This window comes from Falco peregrinus, chromosome 4, assembly GCF_023634155.1.
Source record: "Falco peregrinus isolate bFalPer1 chromosome 4, bFalPer1.pri, whole genome shotgun sequence".
NCBI lineage: Eukaryota > Metazoa > Chordata > Aves > Falconiformes > Falconidae > Falco > Falco peregrinus.
In genome coordinates, this window is record NC_073724.1 from 42,873,246 (window position 1) to 42,900,865 (window position 27,620).

A 27,620-nucleotide genomic window follows, 5' to 3' on the forward strand; every position below is an offset into this window, starting at 1 on the left:
TAGGGCTTTGCCTAATCCACCCTACACTGAAAGGAATAGGAAGGCAGGTCGTTTGCCTTCCCAGGTCTCTGAGGTAACTCTACAGGTGGCTGCTGCTGTTGTACCCTGGTGCCAGAGCATGCAGGAGAAACGCAGACGTGTGGCAAAAGGACAAGCAGCATATGCTTCAATGAGCCACGCTCAGTGCACTGTGTAGATTTGCGTCATCTGTTTTGAGATGAAGAAACCTAACATTGATAAATCTGTCAAACTACCAGAAAAAGAAATTATTTTGACATGCTGATTTAGGGAAAAGTGCCAATTCTTGCAAAAACATAATTTTGACATAGAAAAACTAATTTCAGACACCTTCATCCCAGACCACCGATTCCAGCTGTGCATCTTTCCTGAGTGAGGCTTTGCTTCTCACGCAGCCTAATTACCACGAGTGCAGGTCCCTGCCAAACGTATACTCACTGTGGTTCATGGTGGGGCCTGGCGTCAGGCTGGGAGCTGGAGAGGCCCCTGGCAAAGCTGGTGACCCCAAGGCACCAGCGTATTTCTCAGACCAAGAGCCGTTGTCTCTTCCCATCTCTACACGTGCTCTGAGAGTGGCATTGCGGGGGGGGAGTGCCAGCATCCCCTATGGCCGGCAGAGCTGTACCAGGGCCAGCTTGCGAGCTGGCTTGAGGCACAACAAAATCTGTGTGACTTCTGGTGGTAGCACAGGCTGTTGTGTGCAATGGCAAACTGAGTTGCTCTTGCCTGGCTGTGCCTATGGATGTATTTGTGGGAGCGGCCGTTTGCTGTGGTGCACCAGAGGAAGCTTCTGCCACAGAGCTCTGCTGCGGTGGACTTACGGCTGCCTGCCACTCTGCACTCATGGCCAGTTCCTTGCTGGCTGCAACCCCCGTGGCCATGGTGCTGTTGTCCCTGCTGAAGCCCATCTGTGGTGCAAGGTCTTTTCTCCAAGGGGTTGGAGGAGCACTGGTGGGAGAATGACTGTGGGGTGCTTGCTTGTTACCCAGGGGTAGTGCAGCAAGGAGGTGCACAGTGGTGCCCATCTCAGAGCCTACAGCAGCCACCATCTCAGTGGTGGCAGGGGAAGCAGGGCCTGCAGGGCTCACTTCTTCAGGAGCAAACTCTGTGCTGTTTGTAATTTCAGGAGCCATCGTTTCGCTGAGAGTGTCCACAATCTCACCTGCAACGCAGCAAACACATTGAAATGGGAATTCAAACTGGATGAGGAGGCACCAGGGTCTGACCTGAAAATGGGACTGCGACCACTCAGCCATGCATAACAGCATTACAGAAACTGGTCTTGGGTATGTTGTTAACACATTGTAGGATATGTGATTTTTATGGTGTTGAATCTGGTTTGTGCCTACAAAAACAAGCAGATTTGATTCCCTGGTCTCTTCTCCTGGTTGACAGGCCATGGATCATTACAGTGGGAGGAAATTAGCCACAGTCATACCAAAAGAGGAAAAAATTATGCCTCATGTTGCTCAGCAGTCAGTTATTAGGCTAATCAAGGAGGATCTCAGAGGGATTTCATCTGGAGATATATGTAAGCTTCACCTTTATGTTCAGAGACAGATCATATATAGTCCTTCAGCCAGAGACTGCAAAGGTGCATCTATATACACATTGTGGGCTATATAAGTTGCAATAAAAGCAGAGGTAAAAAAATCTACAACTTATTCCAGCCTTTTATGGCAAAGGGAAACTACATGACAGTCTTTTGCTCACCCTCACAGTTTCTTCCAGGTCGAGATGGATTGGTGTCCATGGTTGTCTTGCATCTGCACAGGTACGAGCCCATCAAATTGACACACTCTGCAAACACAGAGCAGTCATTCTCGGTGGGAGAAGCACATTCATCCCAGTCTGTAAGACCAAAATCACAACATCAATCAGATAGATGGCCTTCTGGCTGCATTAAGCTAGAAATAATCATAAAGTAGTCTTTTCTTCAGTTTTTGAATTTATGAATGTGTCTATCTTTTTCATCATTTACCTGACAGCCAAGCTCTGAGTAGTGCAGAACACTATCTGTGTTGTTATTCTCTCACATAAAAATCAACTTTTGTCCTTGTAATTTGAAAAATATTTTCTCCGGGTAAAGACTTTTTCTAATATTTTTTTTTAGAATTAAACAATTATTTGAAGTGTAAAAATACTGTAAGTTTGTACTATAGCTATATCAGAAGCATACATTATACCAAGTTTTGTGTACAGTACCTCCAGATACATCAGGTAATGAACAGGTCTTTTATCACTTGCTCCTTGTAGACAGAATATTAAATAGACACTTAAATCAAATAATCTTCTGCTTCAAATAAAAGGTAAATACAAGTAACTCCCACGAGAAGCACTCTTCAGTTCTTAACAGAGGAAGTGCTAAGGGCAAAAGCTTTTTGTATAAAATATTTTTTTTCAAAGGTAATACTGTAACACTGTGACCCTCTTTCTGGTAGTCTCAGAAAAAAAGATCCTGGTTCATCAAGGCATGAATATGCTCTAAGGGTGTTCCTTATGTTTAATTTCTGTTGCTCTGAATCAGTCAGAGATGCTTCTTTCACAGAGTTATAGACCTATTTTATTGCTGAGTCTCTTCGTTCTTGAGGGATTTAGATCTGGAGTCTTACATTACCATTCACGCCCTGTTCCATCAAACATGCAAAGGCTGAGTTAATGCTTTGGACATGAATAATCTCAGTGAATCCCACGTGAGCCCTCCCTGTGTGCACTCCCTTGTGCACGTCTTAACTGCCTCAGGACTGTAAGTGAGGGAGAGCAGAAAACTAGCCTGGAAACTGTGTCTTGGGACAAGTAATTCTGATCAGAGGCTAGAAAATTGTTTTGAATAATGCATTATTCTAAGTGCTTGTTCTGCAAACATGCAGAGATTAATCACTGTGATTATTTCTCCGAAGCAAAGTCCCATTCTAGAAAAAGAAAGCTTGGAGCAGGTGTGTGCATGCGCATACATGTGTTCATCTTTTTGCTTGCAGACAGCCTTCCCCTTTTACTTTCTTCCACCTAATATTTCAATTCTTTTTCCTTTCCTCATCATTAGACAGTGGTTGTATCCGTGATTGTTTCCATTAGACAATTTCATGTGCCTGTGGCCAGCATCTGCCTATTATGTTACAGCCTAAGCCACTTGGAGGGAATACAGAAGTATGCAGGACTGACTAAAGCAACAGCAATGAAAAGTGCTCTCATTAATGACTTACTATGCTATGAAGTAATTGTGACTCTTCATGGCTTCAAACACCATCTGAGAGATGCTCCCATGCTAACTGCCAAACAACTTACATTCACTGGCTCCATTGTCTCTGAGGGTTTCCTTTCTCATCACTCAGCATGGCTTTTTAAGCAAATTTCTTCAACTCTGATGGCCACATTCAGTCATGAATCAGGCCAAAACATTTATGTTGTCTTAGTGCTCACTGGCACTAGTACATCACTCATGCACATAGACACCCACACACACTGCCCTTTTTTCCTCTATAACCATTCCATCTAGCCAAGGTGTGCTCTGTGCTCTCTTTCTGCACTCTTGGCATCTCTCACCTTTCACATTTGGCGAGCACCTTCCACACACACAACCCTCAATGAACAGTCCTATTCCAAAAATTATTAAAAAAACACCTTTGTGTTCACTATGATTACCCATTATACCTGTAAGAGGTACATGCAATGGGTAAAAGTCTGTGAAATGCCTTACCTAATGATGTTGCAGATACTAAAGGTTTGCATGACTTCACAGAGAACCCTGGAGGAGAAATCCAAAGAAATCACTTTGGATTCAAGGAGTCCTGTAACTGAAGACGGTGGCTAAGAGAGTATTAGTGAGAGGCATCATCTACACTTGCTGTATTATTACACTTCTCCAGGAACTGGCTCCTGGCTGCTACTGAGGACTTGATATTGTGCTAGATGGATCTTGGACCTGACTCAGCACATGTCCCTTTGTCTTTTCTTACCATGCCTCACACAACAGACAGATATTTTAGTGTCTCTGTTCATCATGGCAGTAAGCTTAACAATTTCTGAATCTTCGAAGAGACATGCAATTGCCTCACTCCTTTCAGTTGTGCTATCCCTTCTGACTTCTCATCCTTGCTTTTTTGAAGTTGAATTCCTTGCTCTGCCACTGCCACTAAACCAGGCACACAGCCTTCTGTTGGCCAGGCTCCACAGAGGATCCAGGTTGCGTTTCTCCACTGGTGTAAGAGGATCTGTGCAGGTTTACTGTCAAAGGGCCCATTCCAGGGCTCTCAGGGGTCAGGAAGAAAAACAGCCCATTATACAGAACTTTCCTTTATGTACTTCATTCCTTCGCCTTGTTTTCCACATTTGACTTTAGGAAACTCATGTCAACCAAATGCTTGTTTGGGCAGAACTAAGAAATATCCCCCTTTTCTCTACCCTAAGGAGGAGTGGAGGAGTTGACTGTGCTCCTTGTTAAGAGTGGTGCTACTGGAAGCCATCTGGTCTTCTGATATTAAAGTAACAGTCCAGAGCTATTGCCTTCTTCCTCCCCACTCCTTCAGTCCCAGGATCAATTGCATTTGTAAAGTATTTTGGCAGACATCAGCACCTTGCAATTCAGTATCTGCTACCACTGTGATATTTGTAGGCTTCGGGTGCAATTTGTCTCTTCTTGTTTTTTCTTGTCCTGTTCTGATGAACCCCCACATGCTCTACAAATCCAAAGGGAGTTTTCCCTGATCACAGTAAATAAGCTTCTAAAGGGCTCAATACACTGGGAGAGAAGAATAACCCATTCTGCTACTCTGGCTTTGGCAGCTTTCTGAACTCTGGCTCTGCCAGCTGGGAAAGCTGAAGCCAGAACTTGGCCCTTTGAAGATAAAAATGGTGATTACTGAAGATCAAACAAATGCCTAGTTTAACATAAATTCCATGCGTGCTTCTTTAGTCCTGTTCATTGAAAGGACATTTGGGAATTTCTCTGGATGGATTTCTATAGTGAAGATGTTAGATTTCTTTTCTTAAACCCTGGCCCAAATACAGCCCCACAGCCCTGAAGTACAAAACTGTGTAGCGGGCATGTGTATCTAAAGGCTACAAATATTCCACAGTAATCCTATCTGCAACTCAGTGTGAGAAAGATATGGCAAACTTCCAACTGCTCGCAAAGAGGAGAGAGAAGAAAATTAATAGGGAAACCACGGGCTTCGCTCCTTCTTAAACACAGTGGAAGGAAGCAGTGTCTGCAGGTACCTGGGCACAGCCAATGTTCCTTCATCTGACCCTTCTGAACTTATGGATAAAAACCCATGGAGGAGTTCTCACATCACAGTTTTCCCTCCAACAAACCACATATGTTGTCTCTCTATAAAGTATTTTCCATGAAGAATGCTGGTGATACCATGAGTGATCAAAATACAGACCCTGTTTTCTTGTTTGAAAAAATAATAACAATAAAAATTACCTTCTACTACAGTGTTTTGCTGATCCACCAACAGCACAGAGCCATTGTGCAGGTAGGAAAGCACTGGGGCAAATGTAGAGGCATCAGCTGGGAACTCGGGGTCCCGCACAGTGATTCTGACCCTCGCAAAGACGCTTCCAGCTTGCAGTGATTCAGTCTGCACTTTCAGCTTCCCAGATTTGTATAAAGCAGAAATGTTGGGTGGAAATGAATTTCCAAGCTGAAAGAAGGGAGAGAAACATCAACAATTAGGAACCCAACAGGAACATCTCCTTTTAAAACTGAACTATGGTGGTACCATTTTAAAAATGTGTGTATGCACAACATAGAAAATGTAAAAAAAAAAGTTTCAAGGTGTTTCAGAAATCTTACTTTTCAGAGCTTACTGAGGCACAGAGGAGTGTGAATCTCCTTGGTGCACATAGGTACCCTTGAAAATGGTACCCATCTGATCACTGGTCTTACAAACGAAATTCCATTTCGACTCAAGGGGAGTAAAATTCCTTCTGCCCCTGTTTTCCTGCATCAGAGCTGAATTGGCATGGTAAGTCTGCATGCATCAGACCCTTGACGTTAGCTCTGTATGTCACACAAGCTTTTCATCCCAAGCTTTCTATATACTTACCTCTGCACTCCCAGACACTGGAACTTGGTCATCTCCACTGTCACTGGAGCCGGCTCTGGCTTGATTTTGACTACTACCAACTAGCAGTCCCCCAACAGTCCCCAGGCAGAGTTGGGACACCATGCGCTGGCCAGGGGCCAGCCCCAACAGGCAATCTGTATGTGACCATCGTGCTTTGGAAGACGCAACTGCATGGATGCAGGCTGGTTTGTGGCAGTTGGTGTTCATGCCAGAGAATGGTTCAGGAAATGTTTCATTTACTGGTATGGGCATAGCTTTAGCTGCCAGGGAGTATTTGAAACTAACCAGTCCAAGTCCAGCCTGCAGCCAAGACCAATGATAAAGAAATCTCAGGATGAGAGACAAGAAAAATGGGGGTGGATAACGTCACGAAAATGTGTTTAAGACAGCCCCAGCTTCAAGGGAATATCACAATTACATCATGGTTGATTACCAAACCAGTAAGTAAACACATCAGTTGAACAAATGGTGTTACTTTCAACATTAAAACTGTCATACTGCTGGCAATATTTGAGCTGTGCAGGAGTTGGAAGTTTTATCTTACATCTCTAGAAGGCATCTCCTTGCCTTTTGTTCCTACATACACCTCAAAGCACACCTTTGAGCATGCAATGCAGAGCCACAGATCAACACAGCTTTGTTCCCATTCAGACAAAGTTTGCTCCAAAAATTCCTACAAACAAGCTGTTTAACTGGTCTAAGCTCACATCAGGGTGGAGAGGCGCGAAAGAGAGAGAAGTGAGAGGGGTATGTTGCGCTCCCAAATACCCAAGGAGGCAGAAGCACACAGATGGGCAAGGCTTCTTTTCCCTCCTAACCCCATGATGCCAATTAGGTCTGCAATAGTCTCAGAGAAGGTTCACTCACAAAAATCTTCCTGCACAACAACAGTGAACAATTTGAAGCTATGGGAAATAAAACCATGTCAGGAACTTCAGCTTGCAATTTCTCATGAGCAAATCGCTCTTCCGTGCTGTCTTTGAAAGTATAATTCCATTACTGGTTTTTCACATCAAATTTATATTCACATATGTTTATGAATCACCCTTTGTTTTGGGAAAGTGTCGGTTTGGATGGAGATCCCAAGTGCTCTCTACGGGCCCTGCTGTCTACAGCAAAACTGCAAGAGATTGCTGTGTCTGAAATGTCCCCCCTGCCTGGGAAGCTGAGAGCTGGTAATAGGCTTCATAACTCAAGTTTCGTTTACGGTTGTTTACACCTGAACATGGACAGTGGCTATATGTGTGCATGCAATGAATGGGGCTGCAGAAGAAAGCCTGACACGGTCACTCTTCCTTAAAGAAGAATGAGCTTTGACAGCAGTCAGACATTTATTGAGGAGACAGCACTGAAATGAATGTCAGCAGCGTCATTTCAACAATCCATTAAAAAGCCTCAAGTCAATTTAGTGTGTGTTTATTGCCTAACTAAAGATCCAGGGAAAGGAGTCCCTGTTGCATGCCTGCATTTTTAGTTCCTTTACTCTTCGGTAAGGGAAAACTCTCATTGGCTCAATTGCTAATAAGGCCAAGGGCCTGATCTGTCTAGTCAGTTGAATTTTGTTTTAGTTATAAAGAAAGGTCACAGGAAATAGTGTGATTTTCAAGGGATATTTCAGCCAGGCATAAAATCCTCTATTACATTAAATAAATTCCAAACTGGAAAAAAATGTATTACCTACAGATATTCTAGCATTACCTCTGTAAGCAATAGTCTTGAAAATTCCTTATATGCTGAGCTGCTGGCATTATGGAAATCATCAGTGAAGTTGTAGTTGAGAATCCTCATAGTAACACCAAATAACTTGGCCTCTATAGGACACAATATTTAAATATTATTTTTATATTAAAAATACAATATTAAAACACACACTGACAAAGCAGAAGAAGAAAGGATTCAGTCAAAATTGATGAACCCAAACCAAAATCTGAGATGATGGAAGGAGAAGGGGGGGAAAGGTCGAGAGAGTTTGGTATTAAACCAAGAAAATAAAGCAAATATTCCACTACAAGCTTGCTATACATAGAGGAGATACACTTACATCAGGTCCATAAAGATATTTAGGTGCCTAACTGCAACTGCACGAGAACTGGGTATACACATATCCCTGTGGACCTGACCCTATGTAACTCCTGCATTTCTGTTACACCCAGGGTTGAATTGCCTGTGAACTCAACTTTGGCCCACCACTTAGAATTACTGTTTTTTTCCTCATCTTGGTAGCATGGATAGTAAATATATTCTTAAACTGAAAACAATAACAAAAAACAGTGCATGCCACTTCTCTGCCTGGTAAACCCTGACAGATAACACACAGAGAACATAAGCCAAATCCAAGAGCCAAGGAATTTATAACCACTTTAACCTGTATAAACAATCTGAAGCTGTTACTCTTTGGACTGATCTTTGGAAAACTTTTCTTTTTCTCAAGGGCTTCAACTTCATACTCTGAAGTTCAGCCCTCTGTTTCCATAACCACTAGACCTCCTACTTACCCTCTACAAAGGGAGTAATTTTCTTCTGCCCTAACCTAGAGTCATCCCTCATCTGATCAAAGCGAAGGCTCTTATGGATAAACGTAAACAGCAGCATTCTCACTGTGACCAGTATTAGATGGTTCACTGCCTGCTTTGCTGAGAAAATGGGGAGATATTTATTTATTTATTTGCATGAGCGTTTAGGAAATAATTTAAGGGTAAAGGAAAAGCAAAATTATGTTTGATTAACACACTAGGGACTTGGGGAGCTAGCATCACTAGCTAATTGAACAACATTATGCAGGTACTCTGCTGGCTTCCTTACACAGCCTTTGTTATTCCCTTTAATCTTGGTCACTCTCAAATATTAGCTGAATCTGGCCTTCCTCTGTGCACTCTTGTTAGCTCAGCTGAACCCTTGACAAACGAGCTGACTGGATTTCTCACTGGCCATGGCCATCAACCAGGAAAAATGGGACCTGATGGGAGATGGGTGGCAGCAGAATGCAGTGGTAGGCACAAAAAAATAAAAAAGTATTAAAGTTTATCCTGGTATCTGTAATAGTTTGAGTCAGGTCCAGCACTACTTTATGAACTAAAGCCGGAGTTCTGCTGCCTGATAGTCCAGGTTGCGTAAATGCTGGGGTAGAGAAGAGAAGAAGTGCTAAAGGGGTTGGGAAATGGAGTTTGGCAAGGACAGAATGGATCATCGTTGAACTGCAAGGGGATGGGGGAGTGCAGGGAGAGAGAGAGAATGTATATATATTTTAAAGTGACTATTTACCTGTTTTAACATTTTGATGAGAGGTGCTAGTTTTTCCACAGGTTTCATAGCTGATCTCTACTGAATACATCACACCTGCTTCCAGTTGAGACACATTCATTTTCATTTCCTCTGTCTTCAGGTTTTGTACAATCTCTTTACCCTTGAACACTTGGACTTGGAAAGTATGGTTCAGAGTAGAAGTGACATGCCAGGACATTTCAAAACTGTTGCTGGTAACGCTGAAGATTCGGTGGTTTGTAAGTGCAGAGGGATCTATTGCAGTCCCAGGAAGAATGGTCACAGAAAAAGGAACATTTCACCTTGTATTGTGCTACCCTAAATCCATTATAGATAAGCACTTTGACAATCAACAGGGGAAGCTCCTCTTTACATTATGTCAGGACAGCATCTGCCCCTTTGACACTACCAGGTCCCTTCACACATGAACTATCCCATGAAAGTAATTAATTTGGTGTTTATGCTTTTTATTTCTTTTTACTGTACGTATTTGTGTTGAATCTCTAGTAACACTAATAATCAGCCAGTGAGCTACAGGTTCACGCAACAGGAACAAGTTTGCAGTAGTGGATGTGCGTACTCTGCATACACTGACAGCAGCTTCGCCTCTTGTCACTTCAATCATCAAAATGCACCTCTTCAGGAAAAGGCTGCCTTGATTTATGCCTGGAAAAAACCCACAGCCCCCAGTTTACAGAGGCTGGAGGATAAATGGTGGGAAGTGTTTCACCTATTTATGCCACTCTAATCCAGTGCAATCATTGTCATGCCAATGGGAAAAGGCAGGATTCTTCAGAGATGATTCCTCTCCTTAAAGGAGGAGGAGGTGTCTAAATGGGATTAATAGGATTAATTGCCCTCCAGCAAAGCCAGTCTGCCTCCACCAACTAGAGAGAGAGAGCCCAGACTAGACACCTCTCCTGTAGACAGCTGGGGTCAGGTGGGATGAACATCAACCCCCACGCTAACCTAGAGACCATGGTATGTTGCTGCCACAACTTCAATTCTTTCATGCTAAGGGTTAGCCTGAGGAAAAGCTTGCTTTCTTAAATTGTTTCAATAGAAAACAATTGTTTCCAGGACTCTGAGCTAGGTGGCTGTCAAACACCCCCAAAGCCACACCACCCCTGCACTACAGGGCCTTCAGTTTAATTCCCCCGGCTGCAGCTTGGATCAGAAGTTGCAGATGAAGGATCAAGAAAATGCAGCCTGTCTCTCTGAACTAGGCAAAGAACTACTCCAAAGATATTTCCTCCCACAAGAGGAACAGGATGTTGTTAGATGGATTGTGATAAATCTTGCCTGAAAGGGCTGAAGTCACCCATACAGAGACAAACCTACCGGGGGCTGCTCCCACTGTGGTCCCTCAGACAGCTATAATGCGTAGCAGGGACAGTATTCACAAAGACTGCCTCCAGTGTAGGGTAGCTGTGGCCAGCCTCCTTGACTCATGTTCCCCCCCCCAGCACCTTCACGGACTCGAAAGCAAGAGACCCGCATCCCAGTGGTGTGACCAGGAGGAGCTCCTGTGGTCAGTAACAGAACCTCCCCTACCTTGTTCCAGGACAAGTCTGGGGCATGCAGCTGGGTCCAGAGCAAGTGAGTGGTACTGGCCCCACACCAGCCCTCTCCGGCATGCTGCCCATGCTGGAGGATTATCCAGCACAAGCCCCGTGATGGGATTTGCACTTGAATGGCTCACCAGGCACAAGTGGCTCAAGAAGCCCAGTGCAGCCACCTGTACTGCCAGAAGGCCAGCTCCCTTCAGTAGCCATGGGGATAACAGTGGGGCTTCTGCAGTGGTCACTCAGCACCACAGCTCCTGATCTGAAAGTCCTGCTAGGGAAGTGTCTGTCTTTCCATTTTCATAGGTGGAGATTCACTACCAGCCTTTGTGAAAACCCTCTTGTAACTCAACTAGCCCCAGGAAAAAAGGATCAAAGAGTGGCTGAATTAAAAGCAAGACAAGATTCATTCAAATCCAAGGTTACTCACAGCATCCAGCATCTGCAGATTTGTTAGTTATGGACAAGAGGCTTGAATTACTTATAGACAGGGAGCTATTGCTAGTGTTAATGGGTTCTAATGCTGAACTTGGAGTAGATGCTGCCATGCCTAGAAGAGAAATAATATTATTGAAGAGTTAAAGTATTCCTAACAAAGAAAACCCAAAATAATACCGTTCATGCTTTCTGCAGCTGAAAAGCAGTAATAGAAGTAATATAAATAGAAATTAAAATAAATGTATTATCATATCATAAAAGCATAAAGTAATACATTATCTTAATTTTTGAGATTAAAGGATTGTGAAATTGTTTTCTAACTAAAGCATTAAATGTGCAAGCACTTATTTATCTCATTAACTTAAAGCTTATTAGCAGGCCCATTGATGGCTGTGGGCTGTAAATACATGCCTCTATGTTCTGCTGAACTGGTACCACCAAGTATTACTTCCCCTGGTGCCAAACTCCAGCTGCCTCCAGCAGAAGACTCAGAGACAGTGTAGCAGCTCAGGGTGGGATTATACAACCACCGAGTCCTAGCTGCAGTCACGCAATCAGAACGGGAAGGAGGCACTGTGTACAAATAGTGTCATTAATTGTATTTTCCCAGAAGGCTGGGGAGCTGTACTGACAAAGATTTTGCTCTGAGAAGCAGTCAGGGTCTGACACTAGAGGTTTTGGCAGGTGACTGAGGACAGCTGAGGGTGAGACAGGAGAAACAGCAAGGAAATGTGATACAAATAAACTGCATTTTGATCAGAAATAGCTAACAGCTGGCTTACGTGGTGTCTTCTCCCAACAGCAGGAGAAGGGGCACTGCATGCTCCAGAAATCTTTGTCTTGCAGGTGATGTCTGCAATGGACCACAAAGGCCTGCAGAAACTTTCTCAGTATTTCCCAAGGTGAGACCTGCATTTCTTACCTTCCATTCTTCGACTCAGCTGGTGAGGGATGACATCTGCCTGTTCACGCTGAGGGTTACAGCGGTAATAACCCTCCAGATTCACACAGGTGTTTTTCTCAGGACAAGCATTGAATTCAGCATAGGAACATTCATTGACATCTAAGAAGAGAAACACACCTTGTACAGGTATTGATAAAAGCATCAAGCTTGATTTGCAACGTGTATGTAGACCAGGCTCTGGATACGATAAATGCAGTGTAAATCTGCAGTAACTCTGCTGAAGTAACTCTGGATGTATCTGGGTGCAATGAAATCAGAGCACTGCCCTTCCCCAAAACAGTTATAACCCGATCGCTTTTTACTCCAACTCTTTGGAATAAGAGGACAGTTGGTGGCAGCTCCTGCTTACGGTTGCAGGATGTCATCCAAAGCTAAGAGATGTCAGCAGCAGGAGCAAGATTTACCCAGTGATTTCACTGAAAGTTGGACTGAGTTTTCAAATGTAAACACAGAATAAGAAGTAAATGACTGGTGTTTATGGATGCATTTCGTGAGTGAAAATGTTCAGATAACTACACAGTACTAAGTCGATTAAAATAATTTAAACCAAATATATTTAAATATTTCACTAATATTTTAAAATAAAGTAGTAATACAATATAGCAATTATTAGGCTAATAGGCTACAAATATGACTTGTTTCATGCAAGTAACACATTTCTATACAAACAGTATATCTGCTTCCCAACAAAACACTCTTTTTATGAGCCTGTTTAATACAACCAATGATTGTGCTACAAATACGGACACCCTTGCTTTTTCATCTGAAGATGGGCTATGATATTAGGAGAAAGAAAATTTAGTTGAGGAATTGGGAGTATCCCCCTCCAAACTATTCACTGCAAAATAATTATTTACTACAACCCTCTCCATCTGTAATGGAAACGTTAGGGCCATATTTGGAAAGTTTACAAGGTCTGCTACGGTATTTTTGAAAGCAAATTAGTTCTATAGTCATATAGATGAAATCCCAAGTGAAGAGGGATGAACCCCCTAAAAAAGCTTCCCCCCGTGACAGGATTATAACAAGTAACCTTGCACTTCTGTGTCAATCACTTCATATGTGCGCTTCACAATGTCCTTCAGAGAAGAAGAAACCTCTGCTAGCGGAGCTGGCTGGTACAGTCCGATGAGAACCTGGGAGGCCACTGTCCCAGCATATACTTCTGCACGGTTGCTCTGGATATGGTGCACAGAGGCATTCAAGGGCTGTAATGCACCAGTAATCTGGAAATGGGGAAAAACAATTCAGTATCTCGTTCCTTTCTCAGCACAGCTGTATACCAATGAGGCATATCTTATGCAAAGATTATCATCCTAATCTGAGTGTAGAAAGAACCAATTCAGAAAGCATAGCAAAGTGGCATCATTTAGGTCTGTATTTATGCAAGGTGAGCTCTTCTTACTATCACATTTCACCACAGAGTTATGGTATAATGCTGCCAAGCTAAGGCAGGTGTGGAGCTGCAAGTCGGGTTTCAAAATGCTTAGGCAGGGGTATGCAACCCAGGAAGATATGGGAAAAGTCACTTTGGTTTGTAGTGTTTAATCATTACATAAACAAACCAAACAAACATTACAAAATCACAATAGAAAGAATATACATTAGACATGCTATTACAGTTCTTCTGTAATAAAGCTGTCCAACATTTCTCACTTTAAGCAGCTAAAAAGACTGCTGGCAAAGGAAATAGAAAGAAAAAGAAGAAAAGCAATAGACTGAGGAAGAAGGGACTAAGAGTCACAGAAAGACCCCAGGACTGATCAAGTCATCACAACTGTGAGTCAGGAATGAGGGAAGGGACAGGGTGGTGGGCTGAGCATTACAAGTCAGTGGAGCAGACAGGGCCTGGAAGACATTCCTCTAAACAGCAGCTTATTGCAAAGCTTCCGTTTATATTTCCTATTTCTGGTGTGTCTGACTTTTCCAGAACTTGATTCAGGCCAAGATATAAAAGTCTTGGTACATCATTACCCTCTACTCCTTTATACAACATCAGGACCAGGGTTTCTCGCTTTTTTAGGGTATGAGGAGTTCAGGTAGGAGGAAGAACTACACACATGCAACATCCCCATGCTACTGCTACTATTTCAGTTCCCCTGTGTGTCAGTCCTAGCTGATGATGGGAGAAGGGTTTTCTGTGCTACTTGCCCACCCCCAGCTTGAAACTGGGGAGAAGTTAGAAATAAAAATGGAGGTATATAGGGACCTGCCCTCTTAGGTATCTTTCAAAGACCACATCCAAGCGTGGTTTTCTCCATGGCATGGTGATATGTACTAGGGAAATGCTTTGGTTTTATGGCCTGGAAGGTCTCTGTCCTAGTTCATCAATCCATTTCTAAAGACCACTGAGAGGACAGAGCAAGCCCTTCTGTGCAAGCATGGCTTTAGTTTGCAGCCTAATTCTTCCTGCAGACACTCCTGTGCCTCATACCTCTGCTAGGGCTGTTTTTCTTGGTTGCCTTGGACTCTTCCCACCTGCTGTGTTATGGATAGAGAGATGCGCTGCGCTGCTGTTGCACAGCCTTGAATGTGTTGTTTACAGGCTGCCCAGAGAGGTTGTGAAGTCTCCTTCTCTGGAGACATTCAGAACCTACCTGGACACAACCCTGTGCAACCTGCTCTAGGAGAACTGCTTTAGCAGGGGGTGGACTAAATGATCTCCAGAGGTACCTTCCAACCCCGACCATTCTGTGATTCTGTGATTCTACTGCTTTGGCCACTGCTAATCTATACACAAGTCAGAGCCTTGGTCCTACAGCAAAAGCAACACCCTGCTGTCTCCCCCAGCCCTGCTCCTCTGGCAAGAATGACCACAAAATGCCCTTGATCCAAGACACAGTCGCCTGCTGTAATCCTGGGTTTTCACAGCAAAACTTCTGGTGTTGCCGAGTCCACCAGCCACGTAGGTCCCAGTGCCGTAGATCAGGTTTGTCTCTTGAAAGGTTTAATTCAAAACTCCTTATCATAAAGCATCACACTTTGCAGGTCTTGAAATCTGGACCCAGTCATAGGCCAAAAGCTGAACTGAGACAGAGCTGGAGCAAGCATCATTTAAGCAGGAAAAAGCCCTATACTTCTTGTCTTTAAAAACATATATACTATATGTCTTTAAATTGCCCTTGGAAAAGACCTTAAAAATTTACTAAAGAAGCTGATAAATCAATATTAATTGAGCTGCTTGAAGATCATCTGACATTCAGTAATTAGGAATAAATTAGTGCCATAAAGCATGATCTGACAGAACAAAGAGGGAGCGACTGGCTGGCAAGGTTATGCCCAGCACAGAGGGCTATGAAACAAGTGGTGGTTACTGAGTAACAGGAACATGGATGCAACAAGCAACACACAGGAACGTTTGCGTTTGTACATACCATGGAGTGTAAAAGGCGTGAGTGATTCAGAAGGTGGGAATCCACTCTAATTAATTCATTAAAATCCATTTTCACAAGCACTGTCACATTGTACCAGAATGTCCTTCCTGAAGCGTACAAAATAAAACAGCCAAGTCATCCGAGGTCTGATGCTATAGAAAGTGACAGAGCTATAGGAACACTCTGAAGCTTTAACTTGGCAAGTATGAAGGGCCCACGTACAGCCATCAGTTACAGCCTCATTCGCCATATGCCGCAGGCAGCAGCACCAGTGAAGGAGAAGCAGCCAAGGAAAGTACCTGCAGTACTCACGCACCGTTTAGTTCTCATGGGTGCAAGTGCTGAAGCCGAGTATCCTGGAATTGATCCAGAGCAGATTCCCATATTTGTTTTCTAAAGAGCTATGGTAACAGTTTTCCTGCCCATTCCCACCCTCAGAAGGAAAAACTAAGCATATTTCTATTAGAAGCAGTCTTAAATTTATCAGTAACATACCCTCTGGCATTGGATCCACACAGCCTGCTCCTTTGGATGAGTTGCAGCATTTTTTAAGCCCTGGACATTCAGTATCAAACGTGCAAGGATAATCACATGTTTCCATATTCTTCATTGGACAAATACCAGGTCTTGAGGCAAATACACTGGATCTATTGAGTGCTAAGTAACAAAAACATTTCTGAGAACAAAAATACAGAAAATAGTTTCCAAAAAATTGTGCTATTTAATTTTAGCAAACACCTCCTCCTCATTTTAGAAGCACATCTGTTCTAAGGTTTTCGTGTGGAGAAAATAGGAGCCTAAAATACCATTATTTCATTTTAAGAGTGTAAATATTCTCAGAATTTTCTCTTGTTCATGACATTCTTGTTACAGAAATTTTGAATTTATAATTTTCCATTAATAATTATGGGTGGATGGATAGATAGATAAGTTTCTAAATGTGGAGGTACTGAAGCACTGCAAAACAGAAAATGTGCCTGATGCCAGCTATGACTAATCCAAAGAATATATAATGATCAAAAGAAACAGGTAATGTCTGGGCTAGAAATCGGGAGGTTTTATTTAACCTTTGGTTGTGACAAAGTTAACCTTTAGTTATAGTGATTGAAGATGTCACATGAGAGTGGAGGCACAATGCTGTTCTCAGGTACAGTTAAGGGGGTTGCACAGAGGGACAGCAGAGCAGACCCGAGCCCGCGGTCTGCAGCCTGGCAGCACTTGCTCCGCATCAGCCAGCCGCCCTGGGAGGCCAGCAGCCCACGCCAGGCAGCCCTGAGGGCGCAGCTAAGGCAGAAGGTTACTGCTTCCCAAGCCAGGGGCAGACAGTGGTCCTGGCTCAATGCCCCCACGTACCCTTCTCCGGAGGAAAACAGAAAATACTTCTAAGCTCTACGAACATTACTTTCATCCATGCTCTCAAACGTAACTCTAAGTAAGGCTCAGCTCTGGTCTTCCCAATCAACCTAAAAGATTTCTCTTTTCCATTCATTTTGCACCTACAAACTCTTGATCCATTACTGATCAATTAAGGCCAGCCAGGAGAAAAATAAAAATGATTGTTGCAACAGAAACAGGTTGTTGTGCAGGAAAACCACACTCAGCATGATAAAATCCATAGCAAATGAAAGGTCCATAGCAAACTATAAATCTATCATGAACCATCATTTCTGTGGGTTTACAATTTCCATTATCCCAAGACTCTGAATAATAGTAAATCTGAGGTTTCCAAGAAGCAGAAGGGAATATTGAATCGAGGACTTTTGGCCTCAGCAAAGTAACCTTCTCAAACAGGCAAATGGTCTTGATTAATTAAGATTTAGCCTAAATCTATGTAACTTGCTGCCACATGCACATTCCAGGTCTCCCTCTCTGCCAGTCCGTGGAAGAGTAGAGGCTATTGCAAGCAGAGAGCCTCAGCTTTTCAGCCCACTCCTTAACAAATCTCATTTTTAGTACTCCAGATCCCAAGCTCAATCTACAATCCAGGGACTGGGCTCAAAATATGGCATACAAAACTCAACATGTATAATTCTCAGCCACTTCTGCAACTGGACATACAGTCATATTTGCAAAAAGAAATAGACTGTTAAGACCAGTGGTTTTAAGACTATGGTCTGTGTCTTTTTGGGGGCCCACAGTGTGCTTGTCAAGGGTCTCTGAAAGGTAATTAAGAAAAGTAAGCATAATTTAATGACAGGAGTCCACACCTCCACTGAAAAATCTGCCAAATCCCACAAGCTGGAGAACAGGGAAGGCACTGAATTGAGATCTCTCAGCAGCACACAGGTTACTTGCACGTGTATTTTAAAAGATTTGCATGCAGAATACATGGGACAGCACTTTCCCACACTGATTTTTATAGTATTTGATACAACGTGTGTGTATACTTTGTGTGCACACAGTCACTGAGCACATGCTTTAACAGTGCTGTGAGCATCTTTCAGGTTGGTGTTAGACCCACAGGAGCTCTGGGCAGCAAATTAGGAAACTACCCCCACTCCCAGCCCCAAAGGATGGCTGGCTGCCTTACAGGGAGCCGGATTTTTTCTGCTGCCTAATGCAGCCTACCTAGTGTGGGCCCCTTCATGCCTGCGAACCAAGGACCCTTGCCCTCCTTAGTCTTCCCCAGGACCAATACTGCCTCCAAAGTTCATTTAGAGTTGTAGACCAAGGTTTACAGTAGGAAGACAAGCAAAGAAAAAAAAATCCAGCCTTGTGCAATCTTACTCAAGTTACTTCTGGGTCCAGAAAGTCCCAGTAGTCCTGTTCTGCTTCCCAGCAGGAACCTCTGCTACTGTCTCTGGGGCTGGCACTACGGGTCATTCCCCCAAATGGGTCCTACTGCTAGAAAACCTCTTCCTGATTTCTAGTCTAAAGCCACAGTAAGGTGTGAAACAGCCTCAGTTGCCCTTAGATGAGTCTCCCACACATTCCCAGTCTCACATGATTGCTCCATCCTGGCCTCCTGTGCAGGGAGGCTAAGCAGCCTCTCACACTGGGAGCCTGCACAAACATGAGCGCCAAGGGATTTCCCTGCATTAGTAGGTCACCAGTGATCCTTACTATTCAAACCAGGTGGATCTTGGTAAGCTGGACCCAAGCATGCAAATGCCCCCAGCTCTGAGATTCAGGTACAGTTCAAGCAGGTTTGAGGTTCAAAGCAGCCTTTTTTGCACCTAGGTCTTTCTTTTTTTGGCATGTTTAACTGCAGTGTAAAAGGTTTAATGAGTCACATGCAATCTCAGAAAACACTACTGAATCAATGGCCATGCTAGCCATTTGCCAAAAATCAAAAGGTCATAATTTTCGGATCAGCAGAAACAGAGATGGATTCACATCACATTTCTGCCTAATTGTACCAGATGCACTTTGAAAATTCGATTTATACTCTCCACTTCAATCACCTTGGGGACAGTCACCTACCGAGCAACACTGCCAGCACTGGGGAGCAAGCCAGCTAACTCCTCTGTCAGCTGGATAAAGTATAGGCTTTTCTCCTTTGTTATTTGCATAAACATACAGCAGAAGAAATGCAGCACCCAGCGCTTAGCAACAAAAGGTCAGTTACCAGCATGCCCATGAGAGCCACTGTGTCTGCTGTGACCACAGGATGGGGGGATCCCCCAGGACATAGATGCTGAGGGACACCACAAGCTCAGCCATAACCCCCTTCCTCTCCCTCCTTCCACCTGGAGGGGACAGGTTTCATCCAGAGGGTGTGACAGACACAGGGACCAAAATCCTGCATTCATCCCAGGCATCAGGAGGTGGAGACAAATCTATGAGATTATAGAAAGAGCTCCTGGCAAAACCTATTACAAAGGCAGAACAGCAGTTTTCATCATATTACCCTGTTTTCAGGGTCTTTGAGCACTGCTAGACTCTGCTTGCTCAGATGGGTATTGTCCATCCTGGTTGCCTGACCGGGAGTTAATCAGGATGGAGAGCAGCGTCAGGATGTGCTGTTTCCGCATCTGACAAATATTTAGCACCCCTCCCTACGAAAAGCCATATCATTCACTAGAACATATTCAGGAGCCATGGACTGAAATTCGGCAAGGAAGGAGCTGTTGGATGATGGAGGAACATGGCCTTCAAAGCACAAAATCAGTCTGTGCATGCTCAGGAGAAACTTAATGAAATATAGGCACTGCCACTTCCAAGGGGTTCATCCTGCCGGCAGCACCGTGACGTGGCCACGCTCTGCCCTGTCGGTGCTCACACCTGCAGTCAGTGGAGGGCCATCAGGGACCCATGGTGAACCCACAGCTCGGACGTGGCCGTAGATACCCCTGCTCCCCCTGGGGATAATGTGGTCAAGAAAGGCACGAGGTGAGTAACTGAATGGAGCAGATAACTTGCAAGGAAAGACTACTAAAAAGGTTGGGATTTTTTGCTGTGGAGAGAAGTAGGCTGATCAAGGTTTACAAAATCCCAGAGGCAGAGGGTAAGGTGAAAGTGGAGCTGATATCCACCAGAGCCACAGTAATGAAATGGGTAGAAGCACACACTTTACCCAAATGGGTGTGAACTTCTGGAATTTGTCAGTGTGGGGGTGTGAAGGCAGACAGCTTCGGTGGGCTCACACAGGGGCAACTCCCAGACAGGAGTCCATAAGCAGGCACCATGAGGAATGGGCAGGGACATACCCTCCGACACCTGTAATCCCATTTCTGCAGCTGCTGAGGGCACACAAAAGACCCAAACTACAGGGCAGCCAGAGACATCTGCTTGTGGGTGAGGTCCCGTAGGGCATCTTGGCACCTTCCCACCCAGGCTGACGCTGCAATGCTGCCCACATGCCCCATGCGGTGACGCTGCTGTCCCATGGCTTTCTGGTGACAGCCCATGCAAGGAGGGGCAGCTGTGCCACTGCTCCCCACTGCTCTGGTTGGGCTCAGCAAACAAACATCTGCATGCAGGCTCTGAAAGGTCCCAGCCCTGCGGAGGAGCTACCTGGGCACCTAAAATAAATATGGGGGTGGTGGGGGGTGGTGGTGGTGTTATTTTACAGTTGTTTTCTGAAAACCTTAGGGAGTTATGCACACAAAGCATACTCTGATTAGAGTGTGGCCTTAACATTGCAAATCAAGCACTCTCAAGTTAAGAAACTCCAGGATTAAAGTTTTGGGGGCTTCTTGTTTCAAGGTATTTTTTGTATATGTCTGCTTAAAAGAAACAGCCTTCATTACATGCTGATGCACTCTTTTGCTCCCTAGCTGGGGATCAAGCAGGGTTAGATGGCAGATAAGGAATCTCTCTGGTTTCATCTTACGCAATAAGGTAGAAGGCAGGCAGCTAACCAGTCACAGGGAGAAGTAACCCAAGTAACCCTACCAGTGCTTCAAGCAGCTGGAAACAAGCCTGGAGAATTGGACCCTGTCTTTACCTTAAAAAAAATACCCTGCAAGATGCTGGGGAAGTTTTGCACAACAAACTTAAAACAACCTTTCAGAGCCGTGGGTTTCACAGGTCCAGGAACATGACCAGCAGCCCTGGGACCTGCTTAGCAACTGGGGGGCTGCTCACAGTCACCATCAAGGACATGGGGCTCTACACTCCAACCACACAAACTGTTAGAGGCAGCACTAAGCACTCTGAAAATCAAAATCAAAATAAATTTAAGAAAAAATTTAAACCACGCCCTAGGTGTCTTAGAGTGGGCACACAAAATGGTTTGATCTCATTTTCTCTGCAGTTCGGCTGCCCAGCTCTGAAGAACAGAGAACCTCCTTCCCTTCCCACAGGCTTCAGGAAGACAAATCGCTGTCTGTGAATTGCCCCAGGATTCACCTCAAGAGGTGATAAATAATTCTGTATTCAGAGAGAGGCGCGGCAGGGCACTGCACCACACAGGGAACGCAGAGGCCAGGGTGGCACACTGCTGAGGAGCTCCTTAGAGGGGTTCCATCATCCCTGAGCACCTCAGGGAAATGTGGTCCTCGGGCAAGGCAGCACTGCATCAGGTAATCAGAAGAGTTTACTACTCGGCATGCATAGGCACAAAGAGAGGAAACAAAGGTTGTTTTATTTAATTCAAACTTTAGAATTAATTCTAGCACGTCCTAACTTTTAGATACTTAATTTTTTTTATTTTATTTTAAAATGTTAAAGTTGTTTGTGTGTGCGTGTGTAATACTATCCTCAAGTGATTGACTGGCAACTAGTGAGAACTCCCAGAACAATCTGACTAATGATCTAAACATTTTTTCCCAACAGTAAAAAAATAAGAAAAGCAGGACCTGCCATATCCCTGGCAGGGGTAAATGTTTCCTTCTAGAAAGAAAGGGTGTGGCCAGGAGCAGGTTGCTGTGAAAGGTCATGGAGACCTTTCCACTCCTAGCAGGATGGAGAGCATGCCAGCATGGATAACGTCAAAGAAGAAAATAACAGTAGTTCAACAGTGTGCTGTGCAGTAATTTCAGCATTTCCAGTTTCTCTTCTCATCATTTATTTAAGACTGTGTCTAGACAGTGCATTACCATTCACCGAGTTTATGACTAATGCCCTGAAAAGCAAAGATACCGGAATAATGTAAACACAGAAATCACCTAGAAGCCATACAAATCCTTTTATGGTTTAAAATATTCCCAATTTAACTTTGACAGGAAAAAAGAGTCAAGGTGACCACAGTATTTCATGGGCAAACTTGCCAGGAGTGCCTATCAACAATGTGGCAAGGGCAGAGTAGAAATTCTGTAGCTAAGCTTTACAAGAGATTTACAGATTTGTTAATGTTAGATGAAATAAGCTCATCAAGAGCTCTCAAGCCTAAAATATCCCTAGAGATGCTTTTAAAAGGCATAGAATTATACTGAGAAAAAATATTTAAAGTCTTACCAGGCTGCCTTTCTTTTCCACCCAAGAAGATGGTCTTGATTTTCAGAGGTTCTGAAACACCTTGAAAATCATGATCACTCATAGTTTCTTGTGCAAATAGAGACAACTAGAACTAGCCAGTGACTCGTCAATGTTTAGCTCACACAGCTATTTCCTTGTACTACAGAATTAAAAAAGCAATTTTCTCCAATTGCTTCTCAGTCTTGTAATTTGATAAGTATGTGCACACATGTATGCATATGCATATTTATCAAAAATCCCTTACTGAAGTAACTTTTCAACTATAATTAGATCTACTGGAGATTTTCCCATGTGGAACTGATGCTTGGAAAGTACAGATGATCAACAGCAGGTCCTCTGCCCATCTGAGAAGACTGCCTGGACACACCATAACCTGCAGGTCAAGTTTTGCACTGGCTGACACTCCACAACAGCCACAGAGCCAAACAATGGCAGGATACAATAAATTAAGAATTATGTGTATCTAATTATGCTTTCATTTCTCTTCTTTAGCAAATAATTTTAAGAACAAGTGCAACACAATGACCACTTCTGTGTTTCCATCTTTCTGTTAAAAGCATTTTCCTGCTAGACACAATATTCTACTGGTAACTTTTGAGAAAAAACCTAGCAAAAATTATCTGGAGGTTAATATTCCAATGCTCTGAAGCAACTTAGAATTAGGATGAACACACAGTTCTCAGCAGATCCCATGACAAGACTTATGGCTCATATCCTCTCATGTCATGTTATATCGTCCAAGGCAGGAGCAGGTTCGGGGACATTCCCACAATCTGAGTCACTTAAGTCTTATGACCCAAAGCAAGAGCCAGGGCTGCAGTAGAACCTTTTCTTTTCAATATTCTGTTACAGTGTTGTTCACTATGTAAATTCCCAGGAACATAACTTTATAAAAGGGAAAACGGAGAATATGCAGTATCATACTGAAAATAGGAGACAAATTTTTGTCCTGCAGAACTTTTCTGGATGCTGAAACAGTCCAGTGCTGGCCTAGCTAATCCAAGATGCCTATTCATCTTAAAAGCATGTCTTTATCCATTAAACAAAAAGAAGTTACTTTTACCCAAGGAACCCCTTCCATCTACATCTCAAATTCTGCTAACATAGGGGTTTTCTTGTTGACAAGTGGTAGCCTTGATGTGGGAGGGAAAAAATCTTCCTCTTGAGTCAAAGATGATTTACGTCTTCTGGAGCAGAGTCTTTGAAACTCAGAAGTTAGATTAGATCCACCAAAATGTTCATGAGTTTCCAGACCTCCCTGGAAGGCAGTTAGTACCAACTTGCTCTGAGGCAACAGGTTGTTTTAAATTAACATCAAAATTGAGTTTGTATCCTGGAAACTGACCCTGCTCCATATCAAAGGAGTTGTTATCCTAAGTGCATCCTGAATCACTTTTGAGGAGAAAGCTCCTACTGTAAATGCAAGTACGCTCAGAGCAGGTACAGCATCAGGCAAGGCTACTTGGCCATGGATATTGGCCTGAACCGTGACGAGTAATTAGCCTTTGCAGGGGTACTGAGCAGGTGCTGCCTTCATGCTTACCTGGAACTTTAGTGACTTTTCAATTAGGGGTGGCAAAGAGCAAGGATCATTAGTCTTTCATGTCTACTCCTTACCATGTTGGACCAAGTTCACTGTAGATTTTTGCAGACTCACAGATTTCCATGAACAGGAACCTATTGTCCAGAACCAAATTAAGCCTTTACATGCCTCAGTTTAAGTGAATCCTCTTCTACCAGAAGCATTTATTTGAACTGGTAATCTGACTAAAACTTACCTAAAGAGCAGTAGAGTCCAACTTGTTCGTATCCTTCACAGCAATCTGTAAGAGTGATGGTTTCAGGGACTTCAACGGTATGATACTGCGTCTTGTAGTACGTCCGGGGACACACCATCCACGGTATCCATCCTCCACAGGAAGTGTTTTTCTCATAGGACTTTTGGTAGGCAACCATTTTAAACACAGTTTTGGTCAGGCTATAGTTGCACAGATGGTACCCTAGCAAAGAGAGGCCTTTTTCTAGGGAAGGGGGGGGGAAAAAACCAAACAGGAAAGAAAGGGATCAGCACTAACTTGTCACCCCAGAGCATAAGTTCCCTGCAGTATCTCATTAAAAATACCATTATGAGAAAGCAGTGACAGAACCAACACAGATGAATGGTTTCTAGGAAGGCTGATGTTAGGAAGAATGTCACTTTAGAAAACAGACAGAAAAAAGAATTAGTTGTGACTGTCATGGGCAACACTTCAGTCAGAAAAGAATGCAGATTGGCAGAAAATTCAAAGAGCTCTCCATACCTTCAGGTACAAAGCAGAAAAAGGGTAATTTAACTCAAGTAAGTATAAAGGAAATTAATATACATTAGTAGAAATTAACAGTAGAGCAGAATAGGCACTTCCAGGGCAGAGTCATCCAAGTAATTCAGATGTCCACTCCAGGCTCATGCTGCCAAAGTGTTCATCTATCTCTGCTGACTATAAATGGAACAAAGGGTGAGGAACTCACGGGCAGGTGTGTCACAGTAGATGTCTGGAATGAGGCACCCTTCAGACATCGCCCTAGGCTAAAACTGGGTACTCGTACATCATTGGGAAGGACTTTCAGGTATCTGACACAAAAGGTATTCCTGGAGCTCCTATGTTGCCTGTCTGTATTTGTAGCAGACTGTATTAGACCAGGCCTTTTGAGAGCTGCAGTGGTTCATCGCCTTCAATTTAAACAAAGTCAGTGATAAGTTCATTAACCATAATTTCACGCAGGTCTGGGAATGGGAGTCAGTTTCTGGAGTTCTGAAAGCAGCCATGATGAGGAGCAAACTTGTTACATGCTTTACTTAAAACTGAAATACTTGAGCAGGAGCAGGAAAAAAACCCAAACAATACAAAGAAACCCAAAACCAAACAACCGCAACAAAACCAGATGGAATTCAAGAATTAGCAGTAAGCAACCTACAATCATGTCACAGACAGCAAGCTGTCTTCTAAGGAGATGTTACAGAAGCCAGAGGGGCTGTGTCACCCTGTGTCCCATTTGGGAAGCAGATGGGACAGAATTAAAATTCTAGTATCATCCTCTAGACAAGGCAAAAGAAACTTTTATAAGGATAAATACGAATTAGCTGCAGAGATGCAAGTATGGCAAGATTGTTACTTCTGAGACCTCTGAGGGGACCAGGGCCAGTCAACAGACAGACTGAAGCTAACATAGTATACACAACAGGCACACAATTAAAATAATTACAGCTTACCTTTGTTTTGTACAACTTCTATAATATTTATATTTGTACAAATTATCTCCTGCCTGAAAATACAAAATGTAAAAACAATTCAAGAAAAAAAGAACTGTCAGGTTCTTGGGAATCATGTGCTTTTATCATGTTTAAAAGATATATGCACCATTTGAACAGGACTGGTACAAAAAGCTTTGAACAGGACAATCCGTTTGTAGTGCAAGGAGAGTCCAGAAGAAAGCATGGGATACCATAAGCCATGATACATCCCTCAAACTGTCTCAACCAAATCACCCGAAATGTCTTCCTCCAGCCCTAATCCTAGCCACTCCTTAAATAAGAACAGCCCGAAAGACATCCCCTGACTTAGATGTTTGAAAGGCCATGAAGAAAAATTTGCTTGGTGCAGTTTGCAGAGGCACAGACACCTCCCTGCAGACAAGGGCACTTTGGAAGAGCAGAAGGAAGGAGACGTGGCTGGGATTGACCACCCCCAGCATAAATAACCTGTGTTTGACCATACCCAGGGAGAGCATCGGCACCCTGAGAGTCCAGCCCTGCTCTGCCTAACCCACCTGTGCCTTCCTCCTGCAGCACAATGCAAAGTTTGATGCAGGGGAATGCTACAGAGGGCAAGTGTAAGAGCAGGAGATCTCCCAGCAGGCTCCAGGGAGCCCTGTGCTGCTGCTTAGAGTGCGTCAACAGGAAAACATTGAGAGTAAGAGAACATCTGGAAATCCCACTCCCTGCTGCTGCTTCCTCCTCAGCCTCAAGCAGGTCACCTCTCTGCCTGGTACCTGAAGCTAGACAGGAGCTGAAAGGTCTTAATTTTCCTAAAAAACCACAGGGCTGCTCATCCTTAAGAAGAGAATGAAAGGAGATGGTCATGAGGGGCAGGACGACACCCAGTCTGTGTCAAGCTGAGGGGCTGAAACCCATGCCCTGCCTGGCCCAGGAGAGCACCCAGTGGCCAGGATGGAGGTCTGACCAGGACCATGAAAGCCCATAGCCAGCTGTTGCACATAGGTGGCTGTGCAGGAGGGAAAGGAAGGTGAAGTGAGCCAGAGAAAGCAAGGTGGCCTCCCTCCCCTGTTTAACTTTAGGACATGCCTCTGGGAGAGGGGATATGAGAACAAATGTGAGTCCCAGAGCAGAAATCTGAGATTAAGGGCTGCTTTTTATCCAGTGGATTTGATCAATTACCACTTCACATCAGGCAAAAGTGCCTCACAAGAAACTGGTAGCTGTCAAGCATTCCATTGCCATGTGTTAAGAGTCCTCCAAGAATACCTACCCCAGCAAATGCTTCTAGGCACGTAGGCGGGGGGGTGGGGGGTGGGGGGGGGGTGGGGGGGGGTGAAGAAAAAAAATATCTTGTTTCAGCTTTTTTTTTTTCCATTACTTTGGGACCTGAATGACTGAATACCCAAAGTGGAATGGAAAGAATACCTAAGTCATTTTGAATCTAGTCTTCATGTGGAGAAAGTGCACAAACATCTGTTGGTGATCATGGTAAGTAGGAGGAGAAAGACAAGTTTTGTTCTATGAAAACAAGAAAAAGAAACTACTGTATTAAAGAATCATACTGTTATAGCATAAAATTAGGTTAGAGAGGGTAGGGGAGGTAAGGAAGAAGAAGAGTTCAGCTTCGTTCCTTGTTACTGTGATCCCTCCACTTCTCTTGAGCTCACAAATTACCATGGATAGAGCAAAGCAGGGAGTGGAAGAGAACAGCCAAGTAAGGTTGTAAATAAGAGCACTGAAGTTCCATGTTGTCCATGCAGAGCTGAGGCTGCAGCAAGGACGTAGCACTGGAAAGCTAAAAATTCCAGT

At 43.7% G+C, this 27,620-nt stretch overlaps 1 protein-coding gene across 1 annotated transcript in view; it reads right to left on the reverse strand.

Annotated features, from left to right (window-relative positions):
- UMODL1 (uromodulin like 1) overlaps positions 1-27,620 on the reverse strand; it is a 74,844-nt gene that overhangs the window by 26,948 nt on the left and 20,276 nt on the right. The window contains exons 3-14 of the mRNA XM_055801975.1: positions 24,334-24,576; positions 16,190-16,351; positions 15,695-15,801; positions 13,354-13,546; positions 12,279-12,419; positions 11,349-11,468; positions 9,354-9,608; positions 7,791-7,903; positions 5,447-5,666; positions 1,732-1,869; positions 549-1,180; positions 457-517 (exon numbers count right to left, since the gene is read on the reverse strand). Coding sequence (XP_055657950.1) covers positions 457-517; positions 549-1,180; positions 1,732-1,869; positions 5,447-5,666; positions 7,791-7,903; positions 9,354-9,608; positions 11,349-11,468; positions 12,279-12,419; positions 13,354-13,546; positions 15,695-15,801; positions 16,190-16,351; positions 24,334-24,576 — 2,385 coding nt within the window. The remainder of the gene's footprint in view (positions 1-456; positions 518-548; positions 1,181-1,731; positions 1,870-5,446; positions 5,667-7,790; positions 7,904-9,353; positions 9,609-11,348; positions 11,469-12,278; positions 12,420-13,353; positions 13,547-15,694; positions 15,802-16,189; positions 16,352-24,333; positions 24,577-27,620) is intronic.